Source organism: Candoia aspera, chromosome 1 (assembly GCF_035149785.1).
Source record: "Candoia aspera isolate rCanAsp1 chromosome 1, rCanAsp1.hap2, whole genome shotgun sequence".
In the NCBI taxonomy this organism is placed as follows: domain Eukaryota; kingdom Metazoa; phylum Chordata; class Lepidosauria; order Squamata; family Boidae; genus Candoia; species Candoia aspera.
The window spans coordinates 3,253,283-3,269,606 of NC_086153.1; the positions used below are offsets into that span (position 1 = coordinate 3,253,283).

General features: G+C 48.4%; 1 protein-coding gene across 4 annotated transcripts in view; it reads left to right on the plus strand.

Moving 5' to 3' along the window:
• The window catches only part of ULK2 (unc-51 like autophagy activating kinase 2), a 77,177-nt gene that overhangs the window by 43,050 nt on the left and 17,803 nt on the right, over positions 1–16,324 (plus strand). For 2 of the 4 annotated variants that reach the window (XM_063295731.1, XM_063295757.1), the window contains 8 exons: positions 83–171; positions 1,429–1,600; positions 3,962–4,022; positions 4,204–4,296; positions 6,218–6,355; positions 7,800–7,945; positions 9,182–9,262; positions 13,642–13,931. In XM_063295731.1, the coding sequence (XP_063151801.1) occupies positions 83–171; positions 1,429–1,600; positions 3,962–4,022; positions 4,204–4,296; positions 6,218–6,355; positions 7,800–7,945; positions 9,182–9,262; positions 13,642–13,931 (1,070 nt within the window). The remainder of the gene's footprint in view (positions 1–82; positions 172–1,428; positions 1,601–3,961; positions 4,023–4,203; positions 4,297–6,217; positions 6,356–7,799; positions 7,946–9,181; positions 9,263–13,641; positions 13,932–16,324) is intronic. The other 2 variants (XM_063295739.1, XM_063295748.1) reach the window with 2 other exon arrangements.

Here is a 16,324-nt window from a genome sequence, read left to right on the forward strand (position 1 = left end):
GTGGTGAATGTCCTTTTGAAAATGTCAGTTCTTTGGAACCCACCTGTTCCTGGTGTCATTTCCACCTTTATTCTCCATTCAGCTTGTCCCGTGCCTGTTCCAGCGCCGACTGGGTCGGTCTCTGGTGGATCCTGTGGTAGCTCTCCCTCCTGCCGGTTTGCTTCTCCCCCAGTAAGTTCTGCTATTTCTGATTTGGAAAATTGACTCTGTATGGGGAGGGCAGGTGGATGGGCATTTTCTGTGTAGCACAATGTGTCCCCTCCCCATCTGCTGGACCCTGAAAACTATTAGGCCTTTCCTTACCACCCCAGTAAATGTTCTCAAGATCGTTGGGGTTCTACTCGGGGCCTCTCCCTCCCCTGCAGTCCTTCAAGTCCTGTTCTGCTGCTTGTACCCAGAAGGTCCCAGTTTCCGTGCTCAGCATCCCCAGTTAAGGGGATGGGAAAGGCCTCCCTGAGGTGCTGCACCCAGAGCAGGCCGTATTGAATGAACTGGGCCCAGGAGCCTTTGAGAACTTTGAGGGGAAGGGTGACTGCTCAGTGACAGGATGTGTTTTGCTTGTGGGACATCTCCGGTCAGATGGCCAGGTAACAAGCGATGCACGAGGCCCTGAATCACAGCCAGAGACACTGGCAGTTTTTGTCCAACCTTGCCCAAGCTTCTTATTGGCCAATATGTGCTTCCCGGTAAAACTGCTTTTTTGCTTAATGAAAATTATTTTCAGACTTTCAAAGTCCTCTCCCTCTCCCTCCAAAGACATTTCTAGCTCCAATGAGTAATTTAAAAATATGAGGTAGTAGGAGGTGAATCCTCCTTTTTCCCCTCTTTCTGGCCTTTTGAGAGCTAAACTGAAGTGACCCTGGAGGACAAAAAAGAGCTATGAGCTGGCAGGAATCAGGAATTACCTCTTAACAGTGAGAGGCTGAAGGATTGTGCTTTTTTCCTTCCTACCATTCAGCTCAACAGTTTCCTAAACGCTCTTACTGATTCATTTTACGTTGTTATTAAATTTGTATGCTGCCCTTTTAGAACAAGAAGCATGCACAGACACACTTTATTTTTAAATATAGCTGAGCAGTAATTTCACTGAGGTGAAGAACAGGGCTTTGCCATTGGGGGTAATTTTAAAAAAAATGTTAATCACAAAGATTTGAAAGAAGATGTATTCCGAGGCGCTGACTTTATTTTTGTTAGATCGTGCAATGTGTACACGGAGCACAGTGGCCATAAAAGTAGGTCGTACGTCCTTTTCTGGCTTGAGCCAGCATTTGCACGATACCAAAAAGGACAATTCCCACGTCTGATAGAGGTCACGATGGGCAGGGCGGTATGTGCCGTCTTCAGAACCTGCAGAGGGATGAATAGGTGGAAGTTCCCCCGCCCCGCCTTTGCGGATCTGCTGCCTCTGACTCTTCGCCTTTGGTCCAGTCCCTTCCAGATACGCAGCACGCCCAGGAAGACAACCTCTCTTCCCCTCCCTTGGGGCCTCCGAATTACCTTCAGGTGTCCAAAGATTCTGCCAGTACCAGTAGCAAGAATTCCTCCTGTGACACAGATGACTTTGTCCTGGTTCCACACAACATCTCTTCCGACCAGTCATGTAAGGTTCCCACTGAGTAGGGCCGTCCGCTGCTCCCCGGTTCTTGGTTTCTCTTTGCTGACCCTTCGACGGTCTTCTGCCGTGGAGTGTGTGACTGTTGGGCGGGGTGTTTTGTAGCAGGTTTTGTTTGTAGAGGGCAGGAAATGCTGCTCCCTGCTGTTCTTTACTCGTGCAAACCTTCCTGGTTTTTTGCAGTCAGGGCAGTGACTAACCTTATGTCGTAGGCGCAAAATTAGGGTGGGAGCAAATCTTGGTATGAGACCAGTAGCGGACTTGAGAAGTTTTACACCCAAGTTTTTTTATCTTTTTCCCGTTTGTCGGGGCACCTGTGTTTGCACAGTTATCTCGAATTAAACGGAATCGAAAACATGTTTTGTTCTGTTCCTGAGAGAAGGACTAATAAAGAGGAAGACATTCCTTTTTGAATTCCTTGCCTTCTTAGCCACTTTCTCCCTTTCCTTTTCTAAGCTCTTGTAGAGAAGGAGGCCTACAAAGATCAACACTTTTTTTAATACCAAAGCAGTAGACGTGTGTAGAATTGTAGTTGGGAAGAATGTTTAGATCAAGGCTAGGTGTGGCCTTAATTGCTTTATTGCAGACAGTGGGAAAAGAAAAAAGCTCCGACGGTTATACAGGTAGTCCTCACTTAACAACGCCAGTTGGGACTGACAACTCCATTGCTAAGCAACACCGTCGTTAAGTGAAATGCCACATGGCCGCCCCGCTTAGCAGTGTCAGTTCCAGCAGTCCCAGTTGCTGTCATTGAGCGAATCCCACATGGTTGTTGGGTGAGGACCCACCCAGATCCAAGCCATTCTTGGAAGAAGGTAAGGGACTGCCTCCAATTCCCCCCCATCCTTCCCCCATCTCTGCCCTTTTGGCACCCCACCTGCCCATCACTGCCCGGCCCTGCCCACTGCTGCACCACACACCACTGGCCGGGGCCTTCTTTCGCGCCAGCACAGCCAAGGCCTTTTTTTTTTTTTTTTTTTTTTTTTTTGCCAACTGGTAGTGGCACACAGCGCGACACCTGCCCTTTAGTGCCCCCCATGGACCCCCCCTCCACAGCTCTCACCTGCCAGCCTGCGGGATGTTTCCTTGGCACCTCCCCCACACGTGGCTGCAATGGTGAGCCCAGTGAAGGGGAGGCAGGCAAAGATGGCAGGGGTCTGCAGGGGGAGTGGTTGTAAACGTGGGCAGTCCTGAATTTTGTCCATGGGACTGCAGGAGCACAGCAACAGCCAGAACTTTGAGGACCAGTCATAAGTCTGATTTTTCAGTGCCATCATAAGTCTGAACAGTCACTGAACGAGTGGACGTTAAACAAGGACTACCTGTATGAAAACCATGTTTTGACGTGAAGTTCAGTACATTTTGAGTGAAGTCATTTTTTTCAGAGGCTTCCATTTCTTCAAAGTGCTCTACAAGAAAAAAGTCTGTAACGGTTTACAGTCAGTCTCTCATTAAAATGCCATTTCATGCTGCACGTGGAAGTCCCCGCCTTTTTCAGTGCGGCTTCCTTGTTTTGGGTTACTTCAAGGAGAACATAGCAGTGAGGAAAGGGAATGCCCCTTAAACAGGCAAAAATATTTTAATATTTTAAAATGAATGTCTCTTCTGCCACAATCCTGGCAAAATTACCTCTCAGAGGCAGCCGCCTGCGTTTCCCATCTGAGAGGAGATTTGGGATCACGGCAGAGCAACCTGAGAATTCATCACTCCCTTCTGACAGTCCTTAGTTACCTTTCCAGAAACAAATCCACCCCAGGTTTTTGTCCCTAAGTATTTTATCTTCCGGCAGTCGTCATTTCTCGGTACAGCAAAGAACACTGTTGCTGCTGTCATTAAACAATGGTGGATTAGAGACTTTCTGCCACCTGGCTACAAACACACACAGGTTACGATTTACGTCTCACGCCTAGAAACCAGTAGTGGTATTACGGACTACACCAAAGAGACTTCCCGAAGCATTAATGGCTGTATTTCTATGTACGCATGAGAGGGACCTGGTTCTCGAAAGCGGAGCCAGACTTACTGCATGCCATAGAAACGGGAAATCAAGCCGTAATCCCCTGCCCAGTGCAGGAATCCCTGGCAGCATCTCTACAGGTGACCCACCAGCTTCTGTTGCAACCCCTCTGGTGAAGGAGAGGCCACCGCCTCCCAGGGCAATCATTTCCATTGTTGAATTGGTAAGGATGCTGCCTGGGCACGAACACACAGCCCCTACTGTGTTTCTAGTACGGGCTTCTGTAGTGTGGTCTGCTAGCGGGTCTGGCTTGTGTCTGCTCTTGCCGCCCTGGCCCCATCACAGGCTCGGCGGGGTAGGCCTGTCACACGATCCGTCTCTCTCCTTTGCAGATGACCTGCCCCTGGCAGCTGCGGGCCGGAGAGCCTCGAGCGAATTCCTGATGTGTGGAGGGTAAGTGCGCGGTGGTTTCGCTCTGTGGCTGTGACATCAGTGCTGCAGGGAGCATGGCATGGTCTTTGCGGGGGGGGTTGCGTTTTGAGGTGTTTTTCTGTGACCCCCCCCCCCCAAAGTTAGGTGAAGTCTGAAATAGCCTTCAGCCCTCTTCTTTAATTGTCTGTGTCCCCTTTAACAGACAGAGTCCGTTAACCGTTTCAGGAAGTGCTGGCGGTTTTCAGAAGCCTTCCTCAAACAACTCCAGTAATAACCCTTCTGGTTCAGCAAACAGGTGTGTGTCGCCCTGGCCCTCTCTACCCTTTCTTCGTCCTCTCTTACAACTCAGGCTAGGCATCGTTCAGCACCTTCCTGCTGGCAGGCAGCCTTGGGATCTCATTGCTCTCACAGAATGGATACGGGGGTCATCCTCTCTGTTTACAAAAAGACCGGCCTGCTGAGTCACTCCCTACCATTCAGCTTCGCTCCCAAGTCTGCCTCTTTTCTTCTCCCGACTCCATTACCTAAAACAATATTTTATATTTGCCGGGGAAGAGAGGAAAAGGAGCAGGCTGGGCACAGGATGTGTTTGGGGCAGTTTGTGTCGTCTCAGTGCCGGGACAGGAAACAAGACCGATCCATCCCGTTAAAGACGCAGCACTTTGATGGGTTTAAGTCCTTCTGGCCACTCCCATTTCAACTCATGAGCTAAAATACAATGTGGGGAGTCTGGATGGAACTCCTCGTGATTTTATTTTCCTTTCTTACTTAAAAATCACTCTTCTGGAGCGATGTTTGAATTGGTGCAAAGCAAGATGGTAGAATTTAAGTCAAGGGGGCAGTTTCAGTTGGCAGAGCTGAAGGTCTTAAATTCCTCACTGTGTGACCTTGATTGGTAAGCATTCTTTTAAAGACGCAAAAGCATAAATTATTGTACCTCACATCTAACATTAGTCATTTGGATCTGCAGAGGCTATTAACCTTTTGCAGAAGGGCGACCTGCTCTGCACAAATTTAATAAGCTGGACAGGGCTGCGAATGCCCGTGTTTATGGTTGCCCCTCTTCCTCCTCTCAGCTGGCAAAGGGAAGATTCTCCCCTGACACTTTGGTTGTTGGCAAAGCTCCCCCAGCTGTCTTAGAAAAGTCAACACCGTCCATTTATGCCAGTGTTTTTTTCAAACTTGGCCGCTTTAAGATGTGTGGACTTCAACTCCCAGAATTCCCCAGCCAGCATCTTTCATCCAAGCCGCAGTTGATCTCATTCCAAGATAGGCAGATTATTCATCCAGAGGCACGTAAGGAGGTTTGGAAAGGGGGAAATATAGTAGGTGCATAGCCACACATTTTTTGCTTGGCAAAATTCTGCGCTTCAGTTGCTCTGTCTACCACATTTTTATCACCGCCTTCCTCCAAAGAGCTCAGGGCATGCCGTACACAGGCCAGAATCGCAGAATATGCTCCCCTAATGTAGGTCACTGGGCTGAAAGTGACTTTCCCTGCCTCCCAGCTCCCAGAAGGCCAAATGCGTGTTGGAAGCACACCATCTGGAAGGCATCCGGTCAGCTATGGGAAAGCTTAGGTATCTGTTTTGGGGGGGGGGGAACAGGACGGGCCTCCTCAGCCGAGCCGCCTTCAAGAGGCTGCCACCCTTGCTCAGGATTTGCCCCAGCAGTGCCTAAAGCAGGGGCGTGCCCTGGCTCTGCTCAGGTGCTAATCTTCAGCTGGTTTGTTGACTACCCAGGGACCGGTTGCGTCATCTGTTTTCTCCCCCTGAGCCCTTTCCCGAGTCTCCTGACTTTAAGCCTTGAATAAACAAACTCCGCCTTCCTAACTTTTGAACTTCCTGTTCTTTCTTCCCTAGTGGGTCTTCCTGGAAAGGCTTTGTTTTGAAACGTTCAAAGGGAGTGGGGCGGCAGGGAGCATCGGCCCTGCCTGGGGGAGGAAAGAGAGAGGAGGAGCCCGCCCCCAGCCGGCCTCTGCCTATATTGCTCCGCTGATTTTTCCACCCAGGCCTCCGTCCCGAGCAATCCCTCCCCGGTGCATTGGCAGCAGGCATCCTCTCGTCTCCCTGATGCTGTTTCTCAGGCTTCCGAGCCATCGGGCGCTCAGCCGTGAAAGTTTACCCCTGCAGAGAAGAGGATTTCATGGCACTCCTTAAGGCACAAAGGTTTGCCTGCCTCTCTTCATTGCGCCTCTCCTTGCCCCCCACCTGTAGGCATTGCCAGCCTTCAGTCTCCCCCCGGAGTGAAACGGTGCCCATCCCAGTCCCCACTCAGCTACGGAACTACCAGCTCATTGAGCAGAACCTGACCTCAGCCACCAGCCCAGGGTCAAACCCCCACGGGTCACCAAGGTAAGACCTTCCTTCTCCCGGGGTCTGAGGCTGATCCCGTCCCCTCCGGCTCACTCGTCAAGCTGGTATTTTGTGGCTCCCCCAGCAAAAATGAGTTCCTCCGCTTCTTCCCCACTGATGGTATGAACAGAATTTTCCTCGAATGGAGCGGGGTAGGCAGATCCAGAACCTTGCCACGTTGGATGGAAATGTTCCAAGGGGAGGGTGGCTTTGGGGTAAGACGAGTTCGAACTCCCATGTGATCACAGGCCTCATTGGTCACTCTCTCCACCTGGCCTACCTCATAGGATTGTGGTGGGAATGGAATTGGGGAAACCAGCCATGTTTTATTTATTCTTTGTGCCTCTAAGGCCACCCACTCCCCAAAACCTCTGGATTAAAAACAGAGTGAAAAACAGCCCCATGTGTGGGGGTGAATAGACCCGGTTAACAACTTCGGTCTTAGCAGCTGATTCGGGTATCATCGTGGCCCCGTACCTGTGGGGAGACCCAGGTCTTCGGTCCTCTCATAAAGGACGGCAAAATCTGGAGGGGGGCGTGGCTGTTCTGAAGGGCAGACACTGCTGTGTAAGCCGCCACCTCAGAATAAAGGCAAAATGTACCTGCTGTAAATAAGGAAATGGTCCTGAAATTGGATATTAAACATCTCAGGATTGTGCTCCCGTTGCACAATGCAAAATGGGCGATCATATCAATCAAGTAAATAAATAAAACTGGAATCCTTGGCGCTCTCTGAAATGGATTGCTTGCTTGCAGACGTTTCAGTACCTGACTAGGTAACATCATCAGTGCAGATGAGGGTGGGGTGTGCTCCCTGTTTGTACACAGCAGCTTGCCCTGCCGGTGTTGGTGGGGGTGTGGTCTTCTCCTTGGCGGCTCCTTGATTGGGGCATTGTGTTTGGCTTGATTGTCTGGTGTTAATCCCTGGGTTGGCTGCTGAAGAGGATGTCTTCAGCAGGTCTTCTTGTTTCCATCTTAGCTTGTTTATTGTCTCCTTTGGCTGGTCTGTAAATATGGTTTATTTCTGTTTGTCTATTGATAGCTAATTTGTCTGAATGCCAAGCTTTCAGGAATTCCCTCGCATTTTTGGATTTGGCTCGGTCTAGGATGCTCAGTTTCCCAGTTGAAAGTATGGTTGCCCACGTGGTGTGAGATTCAGGAGAAAACCACCCCCCACCAACCCTGGCAGGGCGAGCTGCTGTATACAAACAGGGAGCAAAGCCCACCCTCACCCGCACTGACGATGTTCCCTAGTCGGGCCGTGAAACGTCTGCAAGCCAACAGCCAAGCTCAGCCCCAAGGACTGCACAGTTAAACCCTGAGCTACAGATACGCTCTCCTATTGAAAAAGAACTTTCCGCTGAGTAACCTGCTGGGTGGGTTGGCTGGTTTTTCTCGCTTTCTTCTCTGAAGCTGTATCAGGCCCTTCCTCTTCTGCTTTCAGATCTGCAGTGGTGAGGCGGTCAAACACCAGCCCCTTGGGCTTCCCAAAGACAGGCTCCTCCTCTCCTGTGCCAGCCGACACTGCCCAGACGGTGGGGCGGAGACTGTCCACAGGCTCCTCGAGGCCGTACTCCCCTTCGCCCCTAGGTGAGCTCCAGTGCAGCGCAAGCCACAATCGTGACGTAAATCCCAGGCTATCTCTTCGGGGAATCCTTGCCTTTATCAAGCAGCCGACTCTTGCGCTCCTCCGTGGCAGCACGGGGCCTTTCCTTGTCAGGCGGGACAAGTTCAAAGGGCCCCAGGTGCCCTGCATAATTGCAGGGTGAAGCCCCCGCTGCTCCCCAGCTCAGGCTGGAGCATGGGGCTTGGTTCATTCAGGAGGGGGCCCCCTTCAGCAGTGCTGCAGTTCTCTGCTTGGAAGGGAAAGCAAGACCCCTGACTGCATCATACTAGTCTGCAGAGATGCACAGGAGGTGTGGGAGGTGTCTGCTTTCTAGATGCTGATGGGGTTGAGCATGGGGAATCTTTTGGGGGGAAAGGGGGCTTTCTTGAGTTAGGGGCGTAGACGTTTGATACGTTGTACTCGGATGGTTATCTGATCCTCTCCACTGCAATGTCTTCCAGAGGAGTTGGATTCCAACTTTTACCAAGTCTTCTGGCCGATGAGTGAGGCTGGCTTGAAAGTTGTTATCTAAGGCATGGAGGACATCAAGTTAGGGAAGGTAGTCAAAGGAAGGAATGGCAAAAGGGGATATAGATCTACCTTTGTGGTGACGTTCTTGTCGTCTTACGGAAACGAAATGCAGGCGGCGTTCTCGTTCCTCACAGAAAGGAAAGACCTAGGGGGGCTGTTCTTATTCCGGGGTCTCATGGTGTTAAAATGGTTTGAGCACATATAAACATTTCTGAACAGAGGATGAATGGCTGTCCATTAAAAGAGTAGGCAAAGACTGGGATGATAACAGATCAAAATGAAAATTTACGTAGGGAGAAAATTTAGGAGGAGTAACGTTTTACGTTATTGCCGTCAAGCATTTCTGCCTTGATTTTCAGGTGGGAAAAAAAATCCTAGAGGAGTTTACAGAATAACAACCAGAAGACAGTTCTGGGGCTTAAATAGATACAATGTAAGGAAAAGGGGGTGAGAAGGATAAAGGAAGCTAACTCAGGCCCTCACAGACCTTACAGTCCTAAAATCCTAGTGCTTATGGTGTAAGCAGTTAGGCTGTAATCATCAGGGTGTTGGGCTGTGCCTGGGGAGATCCTGGTTCAAGCCTGTCTAGTCACAGAAATTCCTGGGGTGATTGTGGATCAGACTTTTTCTCTCTCTCGTAGTGGCATTCTTGGGGAAAATAACAATCTCACTCTTTCCCTTTCCCCCAGCTGGTACCATACCCGAGCAACTTGGGCACTGCTGTTGCGGGCAGCTGCAAGGGCATGAATCCCGGGGCCGAAGCTCCTCAGGTCAGCCGTTTGTCTTTGTCCCCCTGCCTGGGTTTTGAGGATCGGGTTTCCGCTCCTGCAGAAGTACAAAGCCTGAGAAAGCCTTTGCCCGGGATCTTGAAGTCTTTCCACCGGGGCTTGTTCAGGAGGCTCATGGAGTTAATTCAACTGCTTGAGACAGTGTCTCTCAACCTTGGTGACTTTAAGATGCGTGGACTTCAACTCCCAGAATTCCCCAGTTGAAGTCCACGCATCTTAAAGTCGCCACGGTTGAGAGACACTGGCTTCAGAGATGGAGGGGGAAGATTACAGGCCAGTTCTATTCTGCATCTCCATCTCTTAGGCCTTTGTGCTCTGTCATATGGAAGACAGAAGGAATGGAGAATATCTCCAAGGCCTTTGACAACCGAGTCACTGAATGTAAGAGTTGGATCTCAGAAATCACCGTGCCCAACCTCTGCCTGATGCGGGAATCCACTACCACAGCATCTTTCATAGGTGTCCATCCAGCCAATACCTCCACCGCCTCGCGAGGCAGGCTCTTCACAGTTAGGACGTTTTTCCCGATGCCCAAGCAAAACCTCCTTGTAATTTAAACCCGTTGTTCCTTGTCCTGTCTTGGAACAACTTTGACAGTTCCGACCACCTTCCACGCCACAGCACATCAGATACCTAAAGACAGCTATCACGTCTTGTCTTCTCCAGGCTAAACATACTGAGCGTCTGCACAAGTGCCTCCTAACTTTTTCCTCCAGGCCCCTTGTCACCTTGGTTGCTCCACTCTGGACACACTCCAGCTTGTCAGCATCTTTCCTTAAATGCAGCATCTAGAACTAGCTACAGTATTCTAGATGTGGTCTGACCAATGCAAAACAGAGCAGAACAAGGCCTTCTCTTGATCCTGATGCTGTACCTCTGTTGATTCAGCCTCGGACCACGTTTGCTTTTTCTGTTCGTTTGTTTTTTGCAGCTGCAGCACATTCTTGGCTCATGATCAGCTTGTGATCCATCAGGACCCCCAGATCCTTTGGACATGGACTGTTGTCCACATGGTCCCTCATCCTACATTTGTGTCTTTGATTTTTTTTGTACCCAAAGGCAGGAGTTTACTTGCTGAAATTTGTATAAACAGAACTGCCTTTTGTTGGTTCGTTCCAGCATTGTACCGCAATAAACCTGCTATTTAGTAGCCTAATAAGAGGTAAAAGATACCTATTAAAGGCCTCGTGGATCTGGCAAATTTTTGAAGGGCGCTTGGGGAGTTTGTCATCGATCTAGCAAGCAGTTCTCTTTTGTGCCTGCCCAGTCTGTGGGAAGTGGAGGCAACCAGAGCTTTGGATAAGGTCGCTCCGAGTCTCTGCCCAGTTATCAATCCCAGGCAGCTCCTTGTTAGTGAGGAGTTGAGGAAAATGAAGTCGCTAAAAAGACATTGAGAGGGATGGTGGTAAAAAGGAGAAGTGAGCCGAACTAAGCACTGGTAAAAGCTCACTTTTGAGACTGCAGAGTGGTGGTAAGAGAGGCGAAGTGGCAATTCTTCTCCACACTTCGTGCCTGCAGGTTCCCAGCCCAGCCTTTTAATCTTGTAATGGAGTAGTTTCAACACTGAAGCAGTCAGATTCTCATTACTTGGCCTCTAATGCTGAAGAGCTGGACTTCGGAAATTCTAACAGCTAACAGAGTTCCTTTTGGTAGATGGGTGGCTGTATAAATTTGCTCAATAAACAAGGGGCAGAAACATCAAAGGAAAATTATAGAACAGATGTGCTGGAGACCAGACACAGACACACAACGCAAGCTCATATATTGTCCCAGCCTGGATAAGAAGGGCCTTCTTAAAGACTGGCAGGGTTGGCGCATCACATTTCAGGGGGGAAGGCAGGCTGTTACATATAAGCAGGGGCTCTGACAGAGGGTATGTGATCAGCCTTCGCTTTTGGAGTTGAACTGGGAAAAGGGTTGGGAGCAGGCAAGTGGCACTCTTTTAAGTTTAGACGGGTGCAATTAGTGATTGATAAAGCGTCCAGGACAAGGTGCTGTGCTTCAAATAATAAGCACACTGTTGCTGCCGTGGGCGATCAGGGATTCAACCCAGGCAAGCAAGCAGGGCAGTGAATGTGGTATGCAATCTCAGACTCTCTTCTGGATCCAGCATAGAAACTGGGCAGGCCACCAGTTCTTCTTTATTGATTATTCATTGATCATATTGGTATAGCTGCAGCTACGGCCATTCGCCCCAGCCCAGCCAGCCCGTCAGCCTGGGGACGTCGCCCACCAAATGCATAATTTGTATAGTCACAGGAAAATTACTCTCGGCAGCGGGTGTGTGTGAAATCTGTTCAGTCGTGTCCAATTCCAAGACAAGTCCCTTCAGTTTTCTTGGCAAGGTTTTTCAGAAGTGATTTGCCGTTGCCTGCTTCCTAGGGCTGAGAGAGAGGGACTGGCCCGAGGTCACCCAGCTGGCTTCGTGCCCAAGGCGGGACTAGAACTCACGGTCTCCCGGTTTCTAGCCTGGTGCCTTAACCACGACATCAACTGGCTCTCTCTGGGCAGCTTGCGACACTCAATAAAATAGAAGAATAAAAGAACCAATGAATACATATAAAGCATTAATTAAACCTGTACCCCACAAAACATGAGAGGATGATGTTAACTGTAGTAAGGGAGCCATCGCAAAATCTCCCCGGTTCCCTGGGACGCCCAGGCCTGGTCCCATAGCCAGGTTTGTGGAACTCTGTAAGGATTGCCTACCCTAATAGACTCAGACTCACAAGCAGGGACTTAACGATATCTGATTTATTAAAGAATAGTATGCAAATACAGAGAAAGCTGAGAATGAGCAAAAGCGCGCCAAAGACAAACTAAAAGCCCTCGGCTCAAACATCCCTCCCCTCGCCTGGCCGTTACAAACCCCCCCCCCCAGGTGCTGGTAACCGTTCCTGCTGATGTCCTGGGAAAGGAACCTTGAACACACAAGATAACCCCAACACGTTCCAATCCAGCTACTAGCATATAACAATCCCACAAGATGGAATCCTCCTCCCCTCCCAGACGAAACACGCATCAGCCAAATGACATGCGAAACATTACGATGTACCGGCAACGTTGGAACGGTGAACGTGACAAATTCATTTATTTATTTTATTTTATTTATCACCGCCCATCTCCCCACAAGGAGGGACTCTGGATGGTTCACGGTAAAAGCTTTTAACCATAATATAATACACAATAATATCAATAACATAAAAATACAAATGCGCTAAAATATAGTGACATCCATATAAATAAAAATGTTTATTTTTGCAAAAATAAAATATAATAAAATACAAATACGTTAAAATACAATGAAGTCCATTTATCAGAATGTTAAAGGGAGGGCTAACCTCACTTCCGGGGTTCTTCACCCCTAGGCAAGCAAATTTTTTTTTCAGGCTGTAATGCGGGGAGGCGTTGAGAAGCACAGATTAACCTAGCTCTGTTTAAGGAGGAAAGGAAAATGCTGTTTGGGTAACAGCTGGACAGTGCTTTACGAGAGCCTTTACAGAATTCCCGTTCGTTGCTCCCGTTGCCTGAACTGGTCTTTCTGTAGCGCCTGGGCGCACGCATGCTCTGACGCTGGTCAGATGCTTTTTGTGTGCGTGGGAGGACTTGCTTCCAAGAAAGAGGACAAAACAGCCAGGGCTGTAGCCCTGGTTGACCTTTCCCTGAGCTGTTGATGGGGCAGCTCTCCGAGATTCTGCAAGGGCTTCGTTGTGGGTTTTTGTTGCTCATGAAAGCAGTCCCTTTTCTTCGAGCCACTGGTGTGACCTGGGATGACAAAGAGCCGTCTTCCCCTCTTTCGCTCCCCCTCCCTCAAGTTGTGGGTTGTTTCTCTGAGCACACTCGTTAGGCCTTTGTTCGGCAGGCGGTTAAAAAAGAAAGGGTTGGCACAGCTAGCAGCAACTCTCACTGGGCTTGGTGATCCCCAGCCACTATGGCCGAATCCCAGCCCCTCTGGAAAGCGCCTGTTCAGAGGATCTGTTTTGAACAAAACAGATCTGGGCAAGACAGATGTTTGTAGGATTGTTTGCATTACACCCACAGCTCCAAAAACAAAAAGCAAAATGGGATCTCGGTTTGGTTTTGGGGGTGTCTCAGCAGGGCACACTGAGGTTTGGCGACATGAACTGTCTGGAAGAATAAAACCTCAGAGGGCAGAAGACGGTGTTTTTCAAACTGGGCCCCTTTAAGATGGGCGGACTTCAACTCCCAGAACTCCCCAGCCAGCATAGCTATGCTGGCTGGGGAGTTCTGGGAGTTGAAGTCCGCCCATCTTAAAGGGGCCCAGTTTGAAAAACACCAGCGTAAGACAATTGTTGAGCAGATGCCCTGAATCCCATCTTGTTTCTGCTCCTCCTCACCAGGCTCCTCAGCAACACAATCCCAGTCTCCGCAGTCCCTCCTGTTGGCAGGGGCTCGACTGCAAAACTCGCCCACCCTGACGGACATTTACCAGAACAAGCAGAAGCTTCGGAAGCAGCATTCGGACCCCGTCTGCCCATCCTATGCGGGCTGCAGCTACGGCCATTCGCCCCAGCCCAGCCGGCCTGTCAGCCTGGGGACGTCGCCCACCAAGCACATGGGGTCATCTCCACGGACCTCGGACTGGCCCTTCAAAACGCCCCTGCCGACCATCATTGGCTCCCCCACAAAGGTGAGCGTTAGAAGCTGCTGTGCAGGAACGGGATAGATGTCGGCCAGGTTTTTAGGCTGATGTAGAGGCAGGTTCTCGGTGGCCCTGCGGTTAAAGCAGAAGAGTGCCATCCTCTTCTCCGGCTTCCTCAACCTGCTCTGTCAGGACAGTCTAATCCAGTGTTCCTCAACCTCGACAACTTTAAGCTTTGCTGGCTGGGGAATTCTGGGAGTTGAAGTCCACACATCTTTAAAGCGGCCACGGTTGACAAATGCTGGTCTACTAATGCAAAAAACTAACCAGTCTCGGTACAAATCCTAGCTGGATTTTTCCCAACTCTCAGGCTTCATTCCAAACATAGCAACACATCTCGGCTTCCCAAACACTTAAGCTCGCGTGTAGGAACTTGTTTATAGCAGAAGCTCACAGACAAACCAGGGCTTTGTTGTGGACAAGATAGAAGCCACGTACACAATCTGCTTCCTGCAGACCCAGAATCAGTGTCTATACTGGTGCTCCAGGGCTTTCAGTTCTAAGCCTTTTGGAGTCAGTGGAAATTTGGCTATTCTCAAGACCTTGAGATTGGGAGACACTTGCTTAATGTTGACATAGCAGTTTTGTCCACTGGTTCCTGCCTCACCAGGATCTTGGCTTACACCCAAGTGACAATCATGGGTTTGGGATCTCTTTCCAAGTGGTGTAAAATGGACACTGAGGCTTTAGTTTCAGGAATTGCTTGGCAGCAAAGCATTGGAGAACGCCAAGACTTCATTTCGTCTTCTTTGCATGTGGTGTGTTGTTTTCCCAGAATTCTCCATGCTGGCTGGAGAATTCTGGGAGTTGAAGTCCATGCAGCTTGAAGTTGCCAAGTTTGGGAAATGCTGGTGTAGAGGGTTGGAAAAAGAGTCCTGCTAAATCTTAAGCTTTTGTTGTTATTTGCAGTTACGCAACCAGGTTTTTAATTTTGGAATTTTAAAGTACTGTTTTAATATTTTTATATTGTTGCCTTATTTTTAGTAACATCCCACCTCTTGGAAACTCAAAGTAGCTAATAGCAGACATCATTAATTCAAATAATTTTATTTTATTTATTTATTTATTATTCAAATTTTGCTACTGCCCATCTCCCCCAAAAGAGGGGCTCTGGGCGGTTTATAATCCTTGCTTATTGACTTAAAATATTGCTGCCTCTCCCTTAGCATAATGAAAGCGTCCCAAAATGGCTCACAAAAAAAAATAACATACCCTAGAATAATAATAAAACTTTAAACAAGCACCAAGCGACAGTTATTAAAATATTACTCCCAGTGCTGAAAGCAGATGACAGTTTTGACTGAAACTAATTTAAATTGCTTGAGAGAAGGCCACTTTAGAAAGAAGTAACTGGGATCTTTATCAGAAAGGGTTTCTAGGCTCCTTCTGCAACTTGTGTTACTTTGTTGGTGATACCCCCAAAGGCCTTTCCATAATATTTTGTTAATTTCAATAGGTATGTGCAGTAGACTCCCGGTTAACCGGAACTCAAGCAACCCACAAAAAAATCGAATCAATAATACTTTAAAATACTTTAATAGTAACTCTCAAGCAACCAGAAACTACATTTACTGACCATCTACCAATCCCCGTGGGTGCCGGTTAACCGAGAGACTACTGTGTGTATCTTTTTATGTATGCTCCGATGCAGATGTTGATTGAAAGAACATTGGGCCTAATAAATTGGACTGTCTGGATTCCTTTGTGAAGAAAATAGGCATAAAATGAGAATCAGAACAATGAAATAAAATACTCTCTTTTTCAAGCTCTTTTTTCCTCCCACGTTAGTGCCTTTTCTCCTACTGATGGCATTTGTACGCTATCTTTATGTTCCGAAACATTTTGAAGCAGTTTACAAGAATTAAAAATAGATTGATTTGTCATATACCGCTGAAAAGGAGCATGTGATCTTGCTGTTACCTGTTGCCCTAACTGTGGTTTCAAAGAACTCAGTAGTGCAATCTTGTATGTTCCCACTGAGAAATAAGCCTCATAGAATTGAATAGAAACAAGGACGTTACCATCATTATTATTGTTGGCAGAATGCTGGGAAAGCCTTTAGCCCAGGAGAGATCAGAAAAGTCACACACCAGGCATTTCTATAAAAATAATTTATTTACAAAAAGCAAAACATATTTAAAGGACTTAGCTCTCATTCAGAGCTACCTAGCTTGGCTACATTATTGGCAGAGAGAAAAAAAAGAGGAAGTAAGAAACAAGTCAGGGCAGGTTTCCTCCCCCCAGGCAATTTGCATAAAGCACATGCAAGGAGACAATCAAATACAACCTCTTCACCGGGCCTAAATGATTAGGTACAATAGCAGTCTTAATCGTTAGTAGGAAAACCTCAACAATTATCATCCTGCTATGTGTGTATGTAG